General features: G+C 51.8%; 9 protein-coding genes across 9 annotated transcripts; 5 read left to right on the top strand and 4 right to left on the bottom strand.

Moving 5' to 3' along the window:
• Positions 1–42: 42 nt before the first annotated feature.
• On the bottom strand, positions 43–2,684 carry grc3 (uncharacterized protein; the record flags this gene model as incomplete). Its single annotated transcript, XM_056890332.1, has 4 exons — positions 43–1,656; positions 1,715–2,026; positions 2,077–2,591; positions 2,651–2,684. The coding sequence occupies 4 exons, from the start codon at positions 2,682–2,684 to the stop codon at positions 43–45; spliced, it is 2,475 nt and encodes an 824-aa protein (XP_056736823.1).
• Positions 2,685–2,932: 248 nt separating this feature from the next.
• On the top strand, positions 2,933–3,953 carry N7443_010275 (DNA-directed RNA polymerase I subunit RPA34; the record flags this gene model as incomplete). The annotated part of the gene is made up of 2 exons (XM_056890331.1): positions 2,933–3,174; positions 3,239–3,953. 2 exons carry the CDS (start codon positions 2,933–2,935, stop codon positions 3,951–3,953), a joined length of 957 nt encoding a protein of 318 aa, XP_056736822.1.
• Positions 3,954–4,226: 273 nt separating this feature from the next.
• Positions 4,227–5,945, bottom strand: N7443_010274 (uncharacterized protein; the record flags this gene model as incomplete). The annotated part of the gene is made up of 4 exons (XM_056890330.1): positions 4,227–4,628; positions 4,684–5,331; positions 5,381–5,819; positions 5,869–5,945. The coding sequence occupies 4 exons, from the start codon at positions 5,943–5,945 to the stop codon at positions 4,227–4,229; spliced, it is 1,566 nt and encodes a 521-aa protein (XP_056736821.1).
• Positions 5,946–7,237: 1,292 nt separating this feature from the next.
• atg26 (uncharacterized protein) lies at positions 7,238–11,372 on the top strand (the record flags this gene model as incomplete). The annotated part of the gene is made up of 3 exons (XM_056890329.1): positions 7,238–8,506; positions 8,556–11,063; positions 11,121–11,372. The coding sequence occupies 3 exons, from the start codon at positions 7,238–7,240 to the stop codon at positions 11,370–11,372; spliced, it is 4,029 nt and encodes a 1,342-aa protein (XP_056736820.1).
• Positions 11,373–11,962: 590 nt separating this feature from the next.
• N7443_010272 (fungal specific transcription factor domain-containing protein) lies at positions 11,963–14,341 on the top strand (the record flags this gene model as incomplete). Its single annotated transcript, XM_056890328.1, has 3 exons — positions 11,963–12,538; positions 12,591–12,985; positions 13,042–14,341. Coding segments are annotated over 3 exons (2,271 nt in total), but the record flags the coding sequence as incomplete, so codon positions are not given.
• A 733-nt stretch (positions 14,342–15,074) lies between these two features.
• Positions 15,075–16,723, top strand: N7443_010271 (putative feruloyl esterase; the record flags this gene model as incomplete). The annotated part of the gene is made up of 2 exons (XM_056890327.1): positions 15,075–15,807; positions 15,858–16,723. 2 exons carry the CDS (start codon positions 15,075–15,077, stop codon positions 16,721–16,723), a joined length of 1,599 nt encoding a protein of 532 aa, XP_056736818.1.
• Positions 16,724–16,786: 63 nt separating this feature from the next.
• Positions 16,787–17,613, bottom strand: N7443_010270 (tubulin-binding prefolding complex subunit PAC10; the record flags this gene model as incomplete). Its single annotated transcript, XM_056890326.1, has 4 exons — positions 16,787–16,876; positions 16,934–17,167; positions 17,224–17,464; positions 17,591–17,613. The coding sequence occupies 4 exons, from the start codon at positions 17,611–17,613 to the stop codon at positions 16,787–16,789; spliced, it is 588 nt and encodes a 195-aa protein (XP_056736817.1).
• Positions 17,614–17,731: 118 nt separating this feature from the next.
• Positions 17,732–18,652, top strand: N7443_010269 (TMEM199/VMA12 family protein; the record flags this gene model as incomplete). The annotated part of the gene is made up of 2 exons (XM_056890325.1): positions 17,732–17,995; positions 18,053–18,652. 2 exons carry the CDS (start codon positions 17,732–17,734, stop codon positions 18,650–18,652), a joined length of 864 nt encoding a protein of 287 aa, XP_056736816.1.
• A 265-nt stretch (positions 18,653–18,917) lies between these two features.
• Positions 18,918–20,493, bottom strand: N7443_010268 (allantoinase alX; the record flags this gene model as incomplete). The annotated part of the gene is made up of 2 exons (XM_056890324.1): positions 18,918–19,943; positions 19,999–20,493. The coding sequence occupies 2 exons, from the start codon at positions 20,491–20,493 to the stop codon at positions 18,918–18,920; spliced, it is 1,521 nt and encodes a 506-aa protein (XP_056736815.1).
• Positions 20,494–21,242: the final 749 nt, after the last annotated feature.

Here is a 21,242-nt window from a genome sequence, read left to right as displayed (position 1 = left end):
TTTGTATATACTGCAAGTGAATTATGAAAGTATGGGATGGCACTACCAGTCAGTCTCGCTCTCACTGCCTGGGTAGGCCTTCTTCCTCAGCTTCCACAGCGACTTTTCACGTCGAGCGGCAGCCTCACGCTGTCGCCGGCTATTATCCTCCACAACTGTCATCCAAGGGACATTGCTAGCACGACGAATCCTCTCACGAAGCATAGAAAGCGTTTGGTTGGGATTGGCCTTATCGATCTTCTGCAAGTCACCACCCTGCTTTGCCTCGGCAATTGACTCCTGATAGCGCCGTTCAGCGGCCCTTGCAGCGTGGTACTCTTCGCTGATAGACCAGTTGGGGTTGTCTAATTGGCCACGAACAAGCACGAGCTGGTGTCCTCGCTCGATAGCATCCCGTAGACGCGTAGAGGGAATAGGAGTAGAGAGCTCGATCTTCTGCGAAGTAACGTTGACCGAGCGAACCAAAGCCAGACCAAGGCAATTAGATGCCTTCGGATCCAAGGGAGTGCAGCTTCCAGAACCAACAAAGAGGTAAGGAAGACCCTCTTTTGTCCTGATGACACCGTTGGTCTCGAAAGAAGTGGTAGTACCGCTTCCAATTTGCTCATTGGCATTCATATTAACATGCTCCGGGTCAGAATCATTTTCATCATCATCATCTTCTTCTTCTTCTTCTTCTTCTTCTTCCAAGGAATCTTGAGCAGAAACTTCTCCAATAATTGCGCTGGGGGATTCCACAGCTGTCACACCGACAATAGCTCCCTCAAGTACTTCCCGCAGCATATCAGGGCTGATTTGGGATCCCAGGACCATGATACCCAGAATGCCTTGCTTCGAGCCAGCGTAGTCCACAGCAAGTGGCCTCGTGCGGGAGAGTGGTTCCTCTTGCCAGAGAGGGTTGCTGAGGTCGGTGGGTTGAGAGTTGTGGAAGTATGACTGTATTTGCATGGAGCGCAATTGAGCGCTGGAACGGCTCACAAAATCTGTAGGCTGAGAGGGCAGAATCGTTAAGGGAACCTGAGCTTTGTTGGCAGCAAAGCTCAAGGGGTCCACGACCTCTGTAGGACCCTTTTCACTCATGTAAACAACATCTGACAAGCCTAAGCACTGGATCAACCAGGTAGCCACCTCCAGACCCTGTCCAAAGATCCATCCGGGATAATTGACGATCAGCGGGCACTGAGGGTATTGTGACAAAAGCGAGCGGTACTGGCTCAATAAATCCATCACAGCTAGTGCGTAGTGGTCGGGATCTTCCTTAGGCGAAGTTGATCCAATATGGTGGGCTCGTACTATTTGGCCATCGCGTGGGTTGTCGAGGGATGGATGAGCAAATGGAGGTCCGAAGAAGGGGGTCCGCAGATGAGCGAGATAGACCTGGCCCATGGGAGCAAATTCAGGCTGCCCTGGGTCGAGGTCCAGGAAGGCAACACCATCGGTGTTGACAAATCCATTCTCGGTGTCAGGCGCCGGGCTGAGCACATGGTTCAACAAGTAGCGACTGAAGGTGGACTTTCCAGATGCCTTGGGGCCGCATACCAAGACTCGGAGCTTCCCTTGACGCATAGAAAGTGCTTTCATCGAGGCGCTCCATTTCCTGTCGAGATGAAGAGGGCGCAAGTGTCTTTTCAATGTATCATCTGCTGATGTATAAAGCTGCAATAAAATCAGCACAAATGTCTGTGACTCGAGTATGAGGCACTGAGGCACTTACCACCGAGAAAGTGCGCCGGGAATCTTGAGAAGCGCCTTTCAATGTGAGCTTGTCTGCAGCGGTATTCTGTCCGTTCCAGATTCTTTGGTATAGGGGGGAGAGGTCCCGGAGGCAAGAGAGACCGCTGCTGCAGGACTTGATTTCCACCTCAGCCTCCCCATCAACACCAGCAACACACTTGATGACGGGCAAAGAGTGGGTCGAGGGAGCGTACACTCTATACACTTGCGAAGAAGGGTGCAGTTTGGCTCCCATGACACTGACAATTCCCCGTTTCACCCAAAGATCGTATTGGCCCACCAAAACTAAGTTCTGTCAAGAGTCAGCATAATTCAGCACAATTAAAGCATGTTCATCCATACCATCTTTTCCTTGATGCGGACACAGAGAGTACTGTCGTCTGCATAAACAATGTCTTTCTTGTTGATCCGGGATTTCGACAATGGGAAATTTTGAAGTTCCGCAGGTGTCTCCGCAGGGGACTCAAATCCATCTGCGTCGCCAGCGACGGACGCGACTTCATTCTCGGACATCTCATGCACATCCTCTGTCGCGTTGCCCTTGGATTCTTCCTCCTCGGATTCCTCCTCAAGTTCGGCAGTCTGAGATTCTTCCTGTTGCTTTTTTACGGCTTTCACTTGGCGTTCCTTCACATTTCCTGCAGGCGGTGGTGCATCTTGCTTCTTAGACGAACGTGTTCGCGGGCCTCGAGGTTCCGGTGAAATTGTCTCGACGGGCTGATCAACCTCGAGCGATCGTCGCGGTCGCTTGGAAGGGGGCTCAGCAGCTGGTTGAACCTCTGGCTCAGCCTTCGGTGCCGTCACAATTTGAGCTTGTTGCTGCCGAGCTTTGCGCGCAGCAAAGGCGCTGACGGGAGCTGTTAAGGAGCATTAGCAAGACATCCAAAGTTCGTAGGTTGAAGAATTGGCGTCGTACCAGCAGTCTGTTGTTTCTCGGCCTTTCGTTTCATTGTGTCATAACCATTGAAGAGATCTTAGAATCGGAGGTTGATAATGGGCTGGTGAAGCCGATAAGCAAAAAAAGTTGGCGGATGGTCCGTGCTCCCGCGGAGCAGAAAAAAGATCGGCCGGTCTTGAACATTCCCTTCAATTGATTCTCGGCGCTTTGCGATTTGCGAATCCGTCCAATTCTGTGGTGCGTCTGTATTGCAGCGAAGATTATCGTTTTTCTGCTTCAAAACTATATGCACAAGCCGCCATGGCAGCCTCATCCTCGTCAGAAAGCGACAGCAGCTCGAGCCGGTCGTCGACCTCGCCCGAGCCTGGCAACCACCAGAAGGAGAGTGTAAAGTCGGTTTCCAAGGCCGCCAAGGACGACAGCTCCAGCGACGACACTTCCTCCGGATCGGACAGCTCTTCAGGCTCAGAGTCGGAAAGTGATTCCGACAACGAAATGGATACCACTGAGGATGCGCCGAAGGAACAAGCTCCTTCCAAGAAGTGAGACTTTCTTTATATTACGGATATTTTGTAGAAATACGAAGGAAGCTAATGATTTCTGTAGGATCAATGTATCCGGTCCGCAACCCTACAAGCCCCCGAAGGGCTTCCAGTCCGCGAAGAAGCAGTCCCCGCCCTCTTCGAACGCCTCCTCTCTCCTCTCCGACTTGCGCGGCAAGCAAGTCATTCACATCACCGCTCCCTCATACCTCCCATTGTCGAAGGTCAAGGAGATCTCCATGTCCAAGATCATGAAGGGCGAGCCCATTCTCGGTTACGAGGGCAAGAGCTATGGCATCCCGGCAGAATCTTTCAATGACGACCAGTCTGAGGGCAAAACCCTGCTCGTTTTCGACCAGAATACCCAGACATATACCAACAAGGCCGACCGCATCCCCAGCTATCATGTCCAGGAGATGGTTCACGTACCAGAAGCCGACAAAGCCGCCGTGGAGGCACTGCGCGACACTGTCAAACCCGCAAGGCCCCAACCTAAGGGCTTGAAGATGCGTTTCCGCCCCGTCGGAAGTCTGCCCGCTCCCCCGGAGATTCTTGGCTCTGACTCCGAGTCAGATGCCAGGCCCTCTAAGGCCTCTGCTGGAGAGCGCAAAGAGCGCAAGAGGAAGCACCACCACACCGATGACGCTGCGCAAGCGGCGGCTATTCCTCAAAAGAAATCGAAGAAGCACTCACAAGAAAACGACGCCGACGAGTCTAGCCATAAGAAGTCGAAGAAGTCCCACAAGGACCACAAGCGGAAAAAGTCCGAAAGGGCATAAATGGGTGTTTGGGTTTGTTTCGCGAAAAGATATCTTTGTTATTACGACATGCAGGAGAACTTCAATTGTACAATTTTACCACTTCCAATCAGCCCCGGTCATACTTGAAAATGAAACTACGAGGCATTGAACCGTTGTAACCAGCGGTCATTAGCATTTATTTAGCAACTACCCAGGACCGAGTAAACTAGGTGGGTATCAATCATCTCCGAAAAGCAACAATCATGTGGCACGACACTTCCATTCATCCATCATACCTCAGCGCCCCCCACATCACGAAGAGCGGTGGTGGATGTTAGCGTGGAAGTTCTCGTGCACGCTGACGAGCTGCACCTTCTTGCCGTCCACACCCACAATACCGCCCTTTTCACCATCCTCAAGAGAGCTGCGCTCAGCAGCTTCCCACTCGGTACCAGCAGCGACCTCCAGGTTCTTGCCACGGGTCTCTTTGACGAAGAACCAGCAGAAAACAGCGGCCACGAAATCAAAGCCCATGAAGATGAGGAACGTGTTGGCACCTACGTTGGTGATCATATAGGGACTTGCGAAGGAGAAGCAGAAGGACGATGCCCAGTGAGCCAACATGCTGACTGCCAACCCGAGAGCACGGATCCGTGTTGGGAAGATCTCTGGCACATAGGCCCAAGGCATGGGGCCCCAAGAGCAGTTGTAGATCTAGAAGTGAGTTAATAAGTGACTATGTCGGAACTGATGGTTGAATCAAACTGACCATGATATCCAGATATATCATCGCAACTGTTGCACGTCCAGCAGCTGTAACGTTGGTGGACGACTGCGTTGGGATGTAGTCGACAATGAGTGCGGTAATCAACATGCATATGGCCATCAGAAACGCGCCACCGACCAACGTCATGCGACGACTAATTCTTTCTGCGAGGACCCAGATGAAAAAAGTACAGGCAATGACTTTGACGGCACCGAAGAGACCGGTCAGCAGCATATTGCGGTTTGTACCGCTACCAGCGATGAGCTTGAAATACTGCGGAGCAAATACAGCCAGCGCGCTACTTCCTGTCGCATTCTGGAAGATAAACATGAGAGGTCCAACAAAGAAGCGCAGACGATTCGCGGGCTCCCAGAGCTCGCTGATGGAGAAGCCCTCACGTTCTGCGCGCTCGGCTTGCAGCCCTAGCTGTGTCTCGGTAAACTCAGCGCGGGTCTTGTCGCCATCACCACCTCGGATCCAAACAATAGATTTCCAGGCATCGTCAGTGCGATTCTGGGTCAGCAGCCAGCGAATGGACTCGGGGAGGGTGAATGTGCCGATGAACAGGATACCTCCGGAAATCAATTGCAGGCCCACAGGGATCTGCCACTCGCGTGAGGTGCCTGCAAGGGAAGTGCTTTCGGACACGCCCTACTTCAATGTCAGTGGCAGTCCGTTTAGAAGAATGATGGACACTCACATAGTTGACCCAGTACGCGACGAAGACACCCCAAGCATAGAGCCACTGGTAGAAAGAACCGCATCGACCTCGGATCTCCTTGGGGGTCATCTCGGCCGAGTACATGGGGATCACCACACTTTGGCCGCCCATTCCTAAGCCTGCGACAATACGACCGACATACCAAGCCGCAAGCGAGCGAGTATTGATGACTTGAATGATTACACCGACCACGAACAGAGCAGTGGAGCCAATAATGCAGATCTTCCGGCCATATTTATTGGTGAGAGGGTAGACGCAACCAGCCGCGATGAACGAGCCCAGTTGTTCCAGACCAACAGTCAGAGACGAGACTCTCGACTTTTGAGCCGCCGAGTATCGAAAATCAGTTTCGAAGGACTTGTAAGTGAGGATACCACCTGCGATTCCGGAGTCATAGGCTGAGAGGAAGGACGAGATGCTGGGGCAAGGGTTAGATCCTATCGCTCTAACAAGGCCAGAAGACTCACAAGACGATGGCAGCCAAGTGATAGGCGCGCAGAGTTCCAGTACGAGTATTCAACTCGGGGATATTAAAGAGTGCCATGGCGAGCGGAACGAGGTTCGTATCGATGCCTCAAGATGGATGCACAGAGTTGGGATCAGCAGCCAAGAAGACACCCAAGAAACTTATAGAAGCTTGACGCGGGGGTGGAAGGGTGGACGCCATAGTGAGCTGGGACAGGGGTTACTTTGCGTGCTTTGAAACTTCACGCCAACCGTCGCCGTTCAGAGGGCTCGTTCGTGCGGGGAGCACGCCTTCGCGCCATGCGATGGTAACATCCCATAGGATGGCGTTATACATGGGTGACATGGGTTATACTTTGTCCACTTTACCCCCATGAAAACCGTGCACGCTAAGTTGGTGTTTGGGCGACAGGATCGAGCACACGCGTCCGTGGCTCTAGGCTTGTCCAGCTCCCCAGGTCTTTGATGTCCTTTTTTGGTCCGGTGATGCAGGGGGGACTGTGCATTTGTCACCTGATATTGTTCCTGGCTTGAAAGTTAAAGCTCTGTCCATCAGAGATACCCCTACATTGCGAATGTAAACAGATGATTGTGATATTTTGACAGTAGAATTGAAGATGAGGTGGAAACCATCTAGATCAATAGGGCGGAGCCCAATGCTTGGCATTGGCATTCCCCGTCGATCGACTCTACCATCAGCCACTTATATATAACCAGACCACCTTCATGTCCGAACTGAAGATAAAAACAAACGTACACAATAAGTAAGATCGAAAACTTAAACAGGCACAGATGAAAAAGGAAAGAGGAAAGAGGAAAGAAAGCAGGGAGCTTTGCATCTTAGGGATATTGTAAAATCGGACTAGAGGCTTACCTAAGCAGAGCAGTCACCTGACAGCCACTTGAAGAGCATCCATCACATGCATCAACGGCACAGCTGATCCGTCTCACTATCTTCACTGGATCTCATGGTCTCTCGTGTTCTCCCATTTCTAGCACTGTTCCCAACCCACCTTTGCTTAATCTTTGGCCTGAAGTGAAGATGGTCGGGGAGCGGGGTTTCTGATTAGCTTATCGATCCCGCCAACCCGTAATACCCGCAGAGCTCCTTATCGTGGAGCTGTCCAACGCCTTTGATATTTGTCAAACCGCCGGACCACGTTGGGATGACTTTGTCCGGTCCGTCTGCTGGCATCTGATAAAAGCCGCCTGACGTGGACACTCCTGATCGTCCTACCCGAGCCCACTCCTGGTCACCTGCGAGCCTGACTCGTCCCATCATTGCTGTGGTTTCTCCACACCTCAGCAGATACCACCATACTCTCCTACCCTCGAGCATCGTTCGATTATATTCCTACAGCACTTCTCAAAATGAAGCCTTTAATAGATGACAAGAAACGAGTGAATCAGGGGATGAGTGCGAGCATGAGGACCCCCAGGTCCTTTGCGGATCGGTTGCCGGAACGCTTCAAAGACGGGGACGATTCTCAAATCGACTATTCTGCTCCCCCACGAGCTCTGGGCCCCCGAGATGGAAATATGCACTATATGCAACAGTCCTTGTTTGGCATGATTGCCGCGGTCGGCTCTCGGTCCGATTTTCGAACCCGCTTCGACGACTCCAGCGATAGCGATGGAGAGACAGAGGTTCGTACAAAGTTGGGACCTCTCCCAGGCTCGCCAAGCCGACAAGAATGCCCCGGCCTACCTCCGACCAGCGGACGATCCGACTCGATTCAGCAGACCGAGCCGGAAGGGCGAGGGCGTCGGCACCGGAAGACAATATCAGAAGACAAACCCCTCCGCAAGTTTCCCGTCATAGGGTCCGGCGAGAAGGATACCGATCTATCAGCTATGAGCGGGTCGACCATACTGATACCGCCGAGGCGAGCACGTAGTGCCACGCCCCGAGCAGCTCCCGTTCTCACTCGCATGGTACAAGCACAAAGTCGCTTTGATACAGCAACCACGACGGAAAACACGCCCCTCCGACCTGAGACCCCGAGCGAGGAACAACAGAAGCCTTCTGCATCTGCTCTCTCTACCAGACTTATGGAAATGTTTGAGTTTGACAAACCTGAAAAGGTTTTGGCAGAGTATGCTTGCAGCTTAGTACAGAGCATGCTTCTTCAGGGCTACATGTATGTCACAGAGGGACACATCTGCTTTTACGCTTACCTCCCGAAAAAGTCAAGCCTTGCCATAAAGTCCGGCTACTTGTCAAAACGTGGCCGGAACAATCCAAAGTACAATCGCTACTGGTTTGTATTGAAGGGCGACGTCTTTTCTTACTATGCCGATTCTTCAAACCTTTACTTCCCCAGCGGTCATGTCGACCTTCGATATGGAATTTCAGCATCCCTCGCGGAGCCCAAGACCAAGGGCGCTGAGGTGAGAGACTTCCAGGTCACAACCGACCAGCGAACGTACTATTTCAGAGCCGATAGTGCCACCAGCGCGAAAGAATGGGTGAAGGGTCTACAGAAAGTTATCTTTCGGACACACAACGAGGGGGATAGCGTCAAGGTCTCTTTCCCTATTCGAAATATCATTGACTTGGAGGAGAGCCCGATGACCGAGTTCGCCGAGACGTTCAAGATCCGGGTCATTGACAGCAGCGAGACCTATGCTATTGATGAAGTAATGTTCTCTCCCAGGAAGTAAATCCTTTTACTAATGTGGCTTACAGTACTTCTTTTGTTTTTTCAACTCGGGACAAGATGCCTTCGAGTACTTGAAAACCTTGGTTAACTCTTCGCCCACAAAGAATTTGTCCGAAGGATCCCCGGTGAAAGACAACTTGAAATATCAAACCGAAGCCCGAGTCACAGGTATGAAGCAAGACGATTCCCCGCAAAGGCGGAGTGCAAGCCCCGGGAATGAGCAACAAGGGGAGGGTGACTCGTTTGCGCAGTCTATGGGACTGGAGACCGAGTCTTCTGCCGTCGTGCAATCAGCAACAGAGACAACAGAATCTGCAAGCCAGATCCTCAACCGTAGCGATGTATTCCAGTCACCATCTTTGGCGAGACGCTCCTCAGACGCTGAACCAATAGTTCGCAGACGATCTGGTGACACCACTCGATCAACATCTGCGCAAATGGGCGCGACTGCACGTCGAGAAGCTGAAGCAGCCAATTCGAGCAAAAATGCTGAGAACATCCGATATGCACCTACGCCTGCCGGCCAGGGACTTCATGACCAGCCAGTTGTTCCCTTGAACGACTTCATGAAAACTGGAGCATTCCCCCTTCAGCGTACCACAAACTACCTGAAGAATAAATCTCAGCAGATAACTTCTTTGCTGACCACCGAGTCAATGAGCTATCTTGAGAAAGTCTCCGGCATGTGGATTGGAGGTCAAAAACATTATGGCGAGGCCGAAGGGGTCTTGTCCGGGGATCAAAATATTGATCCTGAGGATAAGGAGGGCGGTCTCAACCATGGTGATCGTTTCCGAGCACATTTTGCGCTTCCTTCCACAGAGAGGCTCCAGGCGACTTACTATGCTTACTTGCACCGAGTTCTTCCTCTTTATGGCAAGATATACATCAGCGAGAGGAAATTCTGTTTCCGTAGTCTCATACCTGGCACTCGCACCAAGATGATCCTTCCACTCAAGGACATCGAGAACGTCGAGAAAGAGAAGGGATTCCGATTTGGCTATCATGGCTTGGTTGTGATCATCCGTGGCCATGAAGAGCTTTTCTTCGAGTTCAATGCATCTGAATCCCGTGATGACTGTGCAGTCACATTGCACCAGGGTCTTGAATCCGTCAAATACTTGGTGGAATCAGGCGTGCTTGCTGAAGAAGAACGCGAGGAAGTTGAAGCAGCCAAAGCAGAGCATCGTTTGTTAGAGGAGGCCAGGCTTGACGACCCAGAGGAACATCACACGCAATCCACCCTCAACGAGGATTCATCGGAGATACATCCCTTCTTTGACGACCCTCGTGCATCCATCATCAATTTCAAACCTCCCCACCCTTTGCGCATTACTTGTCTGACGATAGGCTCTCGTGGCGACGTACAGCCCTATATTGCTCTTTGCAAGGGCCTTATTGCCGAGGGCCATAAGCCAAAGATCGCCACTCACGCCGAATTCGAGCCGTGGATCAGGAAGCATGGCATTGACTTTGCTCCTGTTGATGGAGACCCAGCCGAGTTGATGCGAATTTGCGTGGAAAATGGAATGTTCACATACTCTTTCCTCCGGGAAGCGTCACTGAAGTTCAGAGGATGGATTGATGATCTTTTGTCGTCTGCTTGGAAAAGTTGCCAAGATTGCGATCTTCTCATCGAGTCTCCGAGTGCAATGGCTGGGATTCATATCGCGGAGGCTCTCCGTATTCCTTACTTCCGCGGTTTTACCATGCCATGGTCAAGGACTCGTGCCTATCCACACGCCTTTGCTGTTCCAGAGAATCGGATGGGCGGTGGATACAATAAGATCACCTATGTCATGTTCGACACCGTCTTTTGGAAGGCTATTGCTGGTCAGGTGAATCGCTGGAGGAATAGCGAACTCGGACTCAAGGCCACCAACCTGGAAAAGATGCAGCAAAACAAGGTTCCATTCTTGTACAACTATTCACCTTTGGTTGTCCCTCCACCCATCGACTATCCAGATTGGATTCGCATCACGGGCTATTGGTTCTTGAGTGAAGGTTCAGATTGGACACCTCCGCAAGAACTCTTGGATTTCATCGCCCTTGCGCGTTCCGACGGCAAGAAGATTGTCTATATTGGCTTTGGATCGATTGTTGTATCGGATCCAGCAGCTCTTACGAAGACCGTCGTTGAATCTGTCCAGAAAGCCGATGTCCGCTGCATTCTCTCAAAGGGGTGGTCAGACAGGCTGGGTGATCCTTCTAGTGTGAAGGCCGAAATCCCATTGCCTCCGGAGATCCACCAGATCCAATCTGCTCCCCATGACTGGCTCTTTTCGCAGATTGACGCTGCAGCTCATCATGGTGGAGCAGGGACTACCGGCGCAAGTCTCCGAGCCGGTGTGCCCACCGTCGTGAAGCCGTTCTTTGGTGACCAGTTCTTCTTTGGCGGTCGAGTTGAAGACTTGGGCGTCGGCATTTGTATGAAGAGATTGAATGTCAGCCTCTTCTCGCGGGCCCTCTGGGAGGCCACGCACAGCGAACGCATGATTGTGAAGGCCCGTAACTTGGGCATCCAGATTCGCAATGTAAGTCCCTGAGCGATATCACACTAGAGAAACACGCGCTAACCCTTTGCCTCATAGGAGGACGGTGTGGCTACCGCAATTCAATCCCTGTACCGTGACCTTGAATATGCCAAGACCCTTGCCCGACAACGCTCGATCGCCTCATCTACCCCATTTTCACCAACACCAACCGCTCAAGCATCTCCAGACCACGCTGACGACGACGTTGACGATATCGAAGAATGGACCTTTGTGGGCGATGACACTGACATCGACATCACAAGACGCATGCGTGACCGAGCCGCCTCCGAGAGTGACCCCCTGATCTAGAACATCTAATTATCCCGGCATATTTCCTACGTTTTGCCTTTTGATTCCCATGCCCATGCTTGATGATTGATTGATGGAGCCACCATGAATTACGACCCTTCATGTTTTTTGCTTTCGATTGAGGCGTTTGTGGAACTCATAAAACGCTTCGCCTTGGCTCCTTGGGCTCATTTGATGGAATACACCGCGCTTTCAGCTCCTATAGTCCTTTAGACTTTCGTCACGTTGGATGCTACTATGATTCCCATTTTGATTAGATAGTTTACAAATCCTATCTATGTTTGATTAGCTCTTAGAATGACTTCAAGCTTGGTATGTATTTGCACATGCAGACCTGTACATTGACGATGCCCAATACTCATTTCTAATTGGATGGGTTCCTAACATAGCGGCTGACTCATCGATGATTATGACTTTCCTGCTAGACTCTTCTGAATGGCGTAACATACGCAACTTTCCGAAGATGGTTCGTAGGGCTGTACATCATGATATCCCGGATAATCGCCGGCATGGAGAATCGACGCCTAGGCTCCGCAAGTTGACGCTCTCTTGCTCAAGGTGTAGAGCGTCAAAGCTCAAATGTGACCGAAATGAACCTTGTGTATGCTATGGTCTTGAATATCGGCAAAGATCTGCTTTCACTAATCTATATCAAGAACGAATGCACGAAGCGGGACGTTGGGCATCTGTGTACCAAAGATGAGCGCCAGCCAAGAGCCAAAAGGGCGAAGACGACTCACGCCAACAATACACAAGAAACAGAAGTTACAGAAGCAGAAAGTACTGCAGAACTGCTTGAAAGTTTCATTGAAGGGGCGTTTCAAACTTACCCCCAAGCCCCTTCATCTTCTACCAGGGGTGTATCTCAGTCGAGGGTCGCCCCGGATTATCCCAATCCCAAGTGGACTCCCGCCAGTTATCCCCAGAAAGTAGAGTTGATGCGAGATGTCGTTGATATGATGCCTACAGAGAATGTCATTCGCATTCTCCATGAAACTTTTCTCACGCGTTGTCAAGCACCCCTGGGAAATATAACTCATACGCTGGCATTTAAGCATCAGGCTCAAATGCTGCGTAATTGTCTTATCCTGGCCACTCCAGAAGCGCGCTATATAGGCCTGGCGACCAGGTTCACAACAGATGAGATTGCTTGTTTACTTATGGCGGTACATCTTCCTGTTCAATATCTTCCTGCATCTGCTCACATACTCTAAACAGCTTGTACTCGGTCTCGCCTTCTATTTCTCCACGGGCCTCACTGATGAGGCTACTGAAAGGATGAATACTTCTGTAGCGGCAATCCGAGCATCTGACTCCCCACGTGTGTGGAGAGAATTGGCTTCCCGCTGTCTGCAGGGACGGGTTTCCATGTTTTGTGGCTCGATTGCAAGTTTGCAAGCTGCTATTATGTTTCTTCTAGACGGCTATGAAGACTCCGTGGAGCTCGATGCGCTTCTTGTAACTGCCATTTCTGGTGCGCGGAAGTTAAATCTACATCGACTAGGAGATGTGAAATTGAATTTGGCGAATTCTATGCGAGATACCCTGCCTGGAAATGGATCGTCTTTCGCCTTGTCTCCCGTCATACGAACAGAGATTGGTGTTAGGATATGGTAAGCGCTCAAACATTGTCCTTGATTTGGATTTTGTCTAACAAAGGTCAATTAAGGTGGGCTCTTGTTGCGAGGGACTGGTCTCGTGGGCAAGCATTGGGCTACTATAATATCCCCCCGTCATCATTCAACACTCGGATACCGTTGCACATTAATGATGATGACCTCTGTCCAACTGATACAGGGACACAGGTTGAAATTAATGAAAGTCCCCGTTCAGATTTCACGATGCTCTCCTACACGATCTATTCTCTCGAGATGGTGCCCCTTATACGAGAACTACTGGACGTTCGAGACGTTTTCCATAAGTCCTCCCAAAAATCGCCGGGTGAAAAGGCCAAAGCGCGAGACTATCTCAATAAGAAGTATGAGAAGTTCCTTACGGGGTTACCATCTCACTTCCAAATGGGGAGTTCAGAGGGAATCGACGCATGCGGTTCCATGGCCGCTATACCCGTGCACCGATGGATGCTACACCAACAGCTATGGGGCATGTTCCTGCGACTTCACCGCGATAATCTCTCATCGCCTGAAGGCCGTACAACTTGTCGACTCTTGGCTAAAAGCTTCATTGATTGTGGTGGGCAGATTCGAACACGTTGCACTGTATGCGGCTCCCTCTCGATTGGCGATGCTCAGCTGTTTAATGCAGCTAGTATCTTTGTCATTGATTTGCTTCATTTGTCAAGGGTCGATACTGCAAAAGACAGTAATGCTCGAACGAATCAACTGATAGCAAGATCCACTATTGCGAAGGCTTTGGAGCTATTCCAAGATAGAAAGGATGCTACCATTTACCCACAGAAATATCCGTTTCGTTGGATGTCAGCCCTAGACTCTCAGCTACAACGAGTGAGGACTTCGACGTATCGATGCATTGCGGCTCTGAAAGCCCTTTCAGACTTGGAGAAAGAGGAGTCCGACAGTTTCAACAACAGCAGTGATAAAAATGGGGCAGAGGAACTAGCTGGAACTAAGCAAGCCAGCTCTCTCAGAGAAAAAGTCAGGGATACTCTAGAAAACTTGCACAAAGCCATTGAGAATGACTACGCCGCAAACGAGTCTTTTTCTGAACATCTTGGGGCCTTGTCCCCACCTAGCAACGTGTCAGCGGCAGCAGATGATCCCGACCTCGACGTCCTGCCAATGCTCACTAATGACCAGAGCGGTAGTTTCTGGGAGCTCTTTGACACCTTACCGTCTTCTAATTCTCCGATTCTGGAAGGGATCTTTCCGGCACCGGTCGATTGGCTGACCATTATTGATTCGATGCCAGAAGAACCATCTTTAGAAGAGGCTAAACCACTGGACACCTTTGACACAATGGACTTGGCCAATTTGTATCATGATAGGGCGAGGTACGACTTTAAATAGGTAGATCTAGTCAGTTAGAATACCTAGTGGCCCCTAGGTGGAGGAAACAATGTCTCAATATTTGAACGAAAGCGTTCCTTCTTAGGAGCAACTGCTACAAGTACTGTCTTTGAATTTCCAATGCCTGGCAAGAGCTATTTAGATTCTCCCAAAGTAGAAGGTTATATGTGTATAGAATTGTTGCGGTGTTGGTAAATGTGAAATGAAGAAGTGACGTTACCTTCCCCGCGATACAAGAATCCAGATCTCAGATCAACCTCTTAGGGGAGGGCAACCACCTCAACAACAATCAGTCTCACCAATTGAAACCCAATTCCCGATTTATAACAATTCATAAGCACAAGTGTTGCCGAAAGTACTAGCCGATTCCCCAGATCCGGGGCGCGTGCAGAGCTCCCCGCACTTCAAGTCTGTGGCCCACAACATTGAGTACTGGCTAATCTTCGGATGTTCCTAATACGATCATCTCCGTGGAGATATCCCCAATCAAGGCTAACGTCATCAATCTGCAAACTACCGTCTCCAACTCCCGATCGTCAATCTCACCTGTCTTCCGCACTTGTGGGGAGAATCCCTTTGTTATATCTCCGAGAGCTTAGAACCGCCAGGGAGGTATCACAACAATGCTCGAGTCAGGGCCAGATCCCCAGTTTTGACCCAAACATACTGCTTGAGCGAAATGGTTTCTTGGATATCGACATCGATATCGACTATTATGGCGCTTTCAGGGCTCGCTCAGGGGGTTTTGGGGGCTGGCGCTTCGTCTTGTACGGTGAGTACGTTTTCGTCTCTCACTCTCAGTAACATTAATATTACAAATCTCAATGTTACGGCTGTCTACGACTACAATGGTGCCAACTCGTCAAGTACCGGTGGCACGGGAGGTGTCGGGATGATTTCTGCATCAACCGGCTCGACAGCGCCTACTGTAAATATTTGTTTGGTTTATATGACATATACCCACCCTGGACAGAACGATGTTGTCAACACATGGATTGGACTGCCCTTGGAAGCCAGCGATTGGAATTCCCGCTTCTTGATGGATGGTGGTGGTGGCTGGGTGGCTGGCGGCGAGGATGTGATTCTCGAGCCCCTGATGTCTGGTTACTCGTCCTCCTCTACAGATGGGGGACATAACACCACGGCCTCTACGGCTGATTGGGGGTTGACGAGTGAAGGCAATACAAATTGGCCTGCCCTTTGGGACTTTGCTAGTGTTGCTTTGGTAGAAGCGGCAGTTCTGGGCAAGAAGGCAACAGAGACATACTACGGTTCGGCACCCAAGTATTCCTACTGGAATGGGTGCTCGACAGGAGGTCGCCAGGGCCATGTGATGGCGCAGCAACACCCAGATCTCTTTGATGGCATTGTTGGTGGTGCGCCGGCTATCAATTGGGACAAGTTCATCCCGTCTGAGTTCTGGTCTCCGTTCATGGCGCAACTGCTTGGTAGGTTGCCGGCACTACCATCATGAACTATCTTCCTCACACTTCTACAGATACACAACCCCCTCTATGCGTCCTCGATGCCTTCACAGACGCAGCCATCGAGGCATGCGATATGCTCGATGGTGTTAAAGACAAGATCATCTCGTATCCAGGCCAGTGCCACTTCAAGGCATCTTCCATGATCGGCCGCACAGTCAACTGCAGCGACCCGAGTGGAACAATTACGATCACGAAGGCAATGACCAAGCTGGCAGATGCCTATTGGGAAGGACCTCGATCAGCCGAGGGCCGGTTCGAATGGCACGGCTTTCACTATGACTCTGATATGTCAGGCATGCTCACGACGAACTGTACTTCCCTTCACAACTGCACGGTGATTCCCTTCAGCATCAGCGATGACTGGATGAAGGTGTTCCTGGCTAGGAATTCCTCGCTCAATACGGACAGCCTGACTCGCCTGGACTATGACCGTCTGTTCCGGCAATCGGTGAACCAATACGCCTCGGTCATTGGAACGGAGAGCCCCGATCTTACGGAAATGAAACTGGCCGGGACGAAAATGATTGCCTGGCACGGCATATCGGATCCCCTCATCCCGGCCAACGGCACGGTGGATTACTACACGCGGGCAATGAAGTTCGACCCAGATGTCGCGGAATACTACCGTTTCTTCCTAGCCCCAGGCGTAGGCCACTGCGGTGGTGGTACTGGCTTCGATCCCAGTGACACGGTCTTTGATACCTTGCGAGCCTGGGTTGAGAACGGGACCGTGCCAGACACGCTGAAAGGCATCGCCACAGCCATAGGCCATTCAACCAGCTCGACTACTCGCACGGGTCATCTCTGCCCGTACCCAAAGGTCTTCACGTATACCAGCGGAGATCCGAACAAGGCTTCATCGTTTACCTGTGTCTGAGTGTTGTAGAAATCATTTTCATTCAAGAATTTCAATAAGTCATCTGGATATATTTTCACTCGATTATTTCTTCTCGTCCTTGCCCTCGGCCTTATCTTTGCGCCGTTGCACAACGTCCCAGTTATAAACGCGTGCCGTGGCAACCTCGAGTGTCTAATGAAAATTAGTAAACCGCAAGACAAACAATTAAGGACTTCCAAATGCACATACCGTAATCTGTTCACGCAAAAATTCCAGATCCTCCTCACAATGACCCAGACTGATCTCCGCCGCCGACAACTTTTCCGCCAGCATACTCTCAGCCTCAGCCAGCGGATACGCCAGCATGACATTAGCACCGAGCCAGAGATAGACCTCCTCGGCATCAGCGGGGGAGATAGAAGCACGAGCGTAGAGGGTATCATTGAGTTCAAAGTTCGTCTCGAGATCAGAGTCCGGGTTCGACTATATCAAAAATTAGCCCACATCCCACACCCATATCTATCGGGGGGAGAGCATACCTCCTTGCGCAGCTTCAAGAACCGCACCATCTCCAACGTTTTCTTGATATCCGGGATCTTCTCGCGCAGGCCCTGGCCGCGACGCTGCGTGTTCACCTCCATGAACTGGTACTTGGAAATCATCTCCTGGAAGGAGCGAAGGGTCGGCTCGACCTCTGCGCGAGATGAGACGTAGTCGCTGACATTGTCGATGAAGGGTGCGACGGGGATTCCCCGCGAGTTGGTTTGTGTTGTGACCGGGCTGCGAGATGGAGGGGTTAGTGAGGGCACACGGCCAACAGCGATTAGGGAGGCCCGTGGTGGGGGGTGGGATTGAAAATGGGCAAAAGGGCTCAAAGGTGGGATTCAAGGAGCATTGGAGACTCACGCCTTGCTCTTAGAGTCTGCCATGGCTGCGACGCTGTGGTGAAGGTGCAAAGTGGGGAGCTTGAGTCCGGAGATTTACATTTCTTGTTCCCGCTCCGCCGCAGCTGTCCTCTCCGCTCCACGTCACTGTAATCACCACAGAATGGTCCCTCTCGTCACGACGGAACGAATCCTCGCTGCCTTCGAGGTAGTGCCTGCTTCGCGGCGTCAGGAACTGGAGCTTCCTGCGACGCTGGAACTCAATGGGCCGATCGCGCACGACCAGATCCTCCGCTTGTCAAAGTACCTCCAGGTCGATGCCGAATACACCGCAACACAGGACACAAGTCGCAGCCCTACGATCCTAAGTGGTCTTCTTTGTGGCACGAAAGTCTACGTCCCGCCTCCGCCGAAGAAACCCGAGCCTGTACGTGTCACGGTTGACATCCCCACTGAAATAACACACTAACCAGGACTTCCCTAGAGCCCTGAATATCTTGCATCTAAAGCCCGTCTCCTCGCCGCCGAAGAAAAAGCCGCCTACCAGCGCCTCCTAAACCCAAGCTTTATCCCCAATCCGAACGACGCGGACAGACACACTGCGACCAGCAATGAGAGCATCACTGAAGACACGCTCACGCCGTCATTGGTGTTCAACATCTTTATCTCGGTGCTGGTGACCGGATTCAGCACGTATTGGGCCTTGACGAAGTTTACAATGCCGAATATCCTAGCGAGGATATTCTCTTCAGCGACGGGGCCGCGACTTGATATATTGTCTGAAGAGCAGGCGACTGGCGGCGCGTCGGCGGCTGTCAAGGTTCTATTGTCGCTGTTCGCGGCGTTGACGGTCGCTGTTGCTGAGTCGTTCTTGTATGTGGCGTATGTGGGGAAGATTGAGAGGGCTCGAGTAGAGGAGAGAAAGTTTAAGGAGCGCAAGACTGTTGTTGGGGAGGTACAGGATGGTGGACAGGTTGAGAATACCGAAGAGTACGAGGAAGTTGAGATTTGGGGTAAAGGCGTGAATGGAGGTGTAAGACGAAGGGTCAGGGAGAAGTACGAGAAGGAAAAAGAGCAGTCATGACATGCTCGTGTAATACTATGTACAATTTCGGCTACTAGATACCCCATTATAAGACGAAGAATGCTTTTGTTCGTATTCTATGCCTAAAGCTATATGCGTGGCCATTACTCTAACACGGGTATGAATGCTGTTCAGTCATTAGTGCTCGTCACCGACTCGACCGAGGAACGAGATGCAGGAATAAGAAAGGAAAATGATGTTGCGCTGCCGAGAAAGGTCAACTTTCATGGAGACACATGAATGCGAAAGAAATGAGATGAGGTGCTTAGGCCCGCTTCTCGAGAAGCAGCTTGCCAGCCGGAGTCTTGGAGTCGAAGCCCACGTCACGGCCGAAGATGCGCTCGCCACGGAGCCAGGTCTCGCGGACCATGCCGCGCAGTGTCTTGCCCTGATAGGGCGAGCACTTGTTGCGGAAGAGCATGGTACTGGGCTCGACGACCCACTCGGCGGAGTCGTCGAAGACACAGATGTCGGCGTCGAAGCCCACGCGCAGGTCTCCCTTGTGGCTCTCCAGACCGACCTGGGCGGCGGTGTTGGTGCAGCACAGACGAACAACGTCTTGCAGGGAGTTTCGGGTGTTCTCGTCGTTGGGAGAGGGGGTCAAGCCCTTGCGGCGGCTGAGTTCCGTCCAGAGGATGGGAAGACCCAGGCCAACGGAGGAGATACCGCCCCAGGCGGAGAAGAAGTCGCCTGTCTCCTCCTTGCCTGACTCGGCGTGGCAGTTGCCAGGAATGTGAGAAGGAAGTTGCTTCAGGTTGGGTGTGCAGGGAGAGTGGTCGGAAACGACGGTCTTGATGACGCCGTCACTGCTGTGCTTCTCCAGCTCCTCCCACAGGCCATCCTGGTTGAGCTGAGAGCGAATGGGAGGGCAGCACTTGTGGCGAGTGTCGCCATCACGCACTTGCTCGGCAGCCAAAGACAAGTAGTGGAAGCAGGTCTCAGCGGTAATCTTGACACCGTTAGCGCGGGCCTCCCGGAGGAGGGGAATGGCCTCCATGGCAGACAAGTGAACGATGTGCAGTTGGAGGTTGGGGGCAAGGTGGGCCATGGATATGATACGCTCCACGGCGCAAGTCTCGAAGTCCGAGGGCCTAGAGGCCAAGAAAGTCGAGTAGGCTTCCAGAGGACCAGCCGGGGCAGCCGGGGGAGCCGATGTCTGGGTCTCGTCACCAACCGACTTAGTGATGGGAGGCACCATTTCAGCGTGGAACATGAGCGTGGTGGCCTCATCTGCCAACGCAGCCATGGCCTTGTGAATATCGTCCTGAGCCACAGCAGGGAACTCATCAACCTGAGAGATCGGTTAGTATGGCGGAAGAAGAAACATACTTGAGGTGATCACTTACACCACTATCAATCAAGAAGCCCTTGAAGCCACGAACACCGGCGTCGACAAGACCCTTGAGATCGGCATCATTTCCGGGAATAATACCGCCGTAGAAGCCAACATCCACCCAGCACTTGCCCGTGGCAGCCTTGATCTTCTCGTTCAGGTTAGCCACGGTGGTGGTGGGCGGGATGGCGTTCAGAGGCATGTCAATCACGGTGGTGACACCACCAAAGGCAGCAGCCTGGGTGCCGGTGTAGAAGCCCTCCCACTCGGTACGGCCAGGCTCGTTCAGGTGAACGTGAGCATCGACCAGACCGGGCAGCAACACATAGGGCGAGTAGTCGGTATACGGTGTGCCGGCAGGGAATTCCGAGGCGGGGATCACGGAATCGAAGACGGCGTTGATCTTGCCAGTAGTGTTAGAGATAACAATAGTAGCGGAAGTCAGACGGCCAGAGATAACGGCACGAGACGACGCCACGACGGCGATGGAGGGCATGTTAGTCGCCATAGCTCCAGAACTCTTGCCCGAGTATAGTATATTTCACAAGCGGGGAAAGAAAGTGTGGGGAGCAGAAAGTAGAGTTGAAAAGAGTTAGAAAGAGTATAAGAAAGCAGCGGCGTAAAAGATAAGACGACCAATCGTATGGACGAGATAAAGACCAAAGGTGCTTATCGGAACGAGGGACAAGGGGAGTAGATAAGAGCCCACGTCTGGGGGAAAGCTGTATAAATAACAGTCCTCGCCCTGAAAATTTGGACCTTTGGGCGGGGGATTGCGGCGACCCACCGGTCTGTCTTCGACCTCAATGCCGTGGGGAGTCCCACCCGGTGCGGTGCCGGAGGGTGAAGCGATTACTCGATAATTGACATCGGGTGGTTAATCGGCCGGCCCAGAGCCAGTCAGCGTGCACCCTGCACCGTGCATGATCACGAATGCCTTCACCTTTGCCCTATCGGGGGATGCCTGAGCGCAGGGAGGATCTTCTTGGTGTATACCTAGGGGTATATGGTGAGAATGGTAAGAATTGCGGGTATGAACCGTGGTTGGAGCCACAAAATCTGTGCTGAGGCGGCGAAGACACAAATTGTGGTACGCAGAGCGCACGGTGGTTGGGCGAAGCGGCAGCGGTTATCGAGGGACAGACAGTGGCATCGGGCACCTCCGACGCTGCACTGGTCTCGGTTGTGGCTCTGCAGAACCGGGGCCGTTCGTTCCGAGAGCCATTATCAGTGCCCGTTACTCGATCAAAACTGCCC

This window comes from Penicillium atrosanguineum (assembly GCF_028827265.1).
Source record: "Penicillium atrosanguineum strain IBT 20685 chromosome Unknown utg000008l_segment0_segment0, whole genome shotgun sequence".
NCBI classification, from domain to species: Eukaryota; Fungi; Ascomycota; class Eurotiomycetes; order Eurotiales; family Aspergillaceae; genus Penicillium; species Penicillium atrosanguineum.
This window is presented reverse-complemented; position numbering and strand designations above follow the sequence as displayed.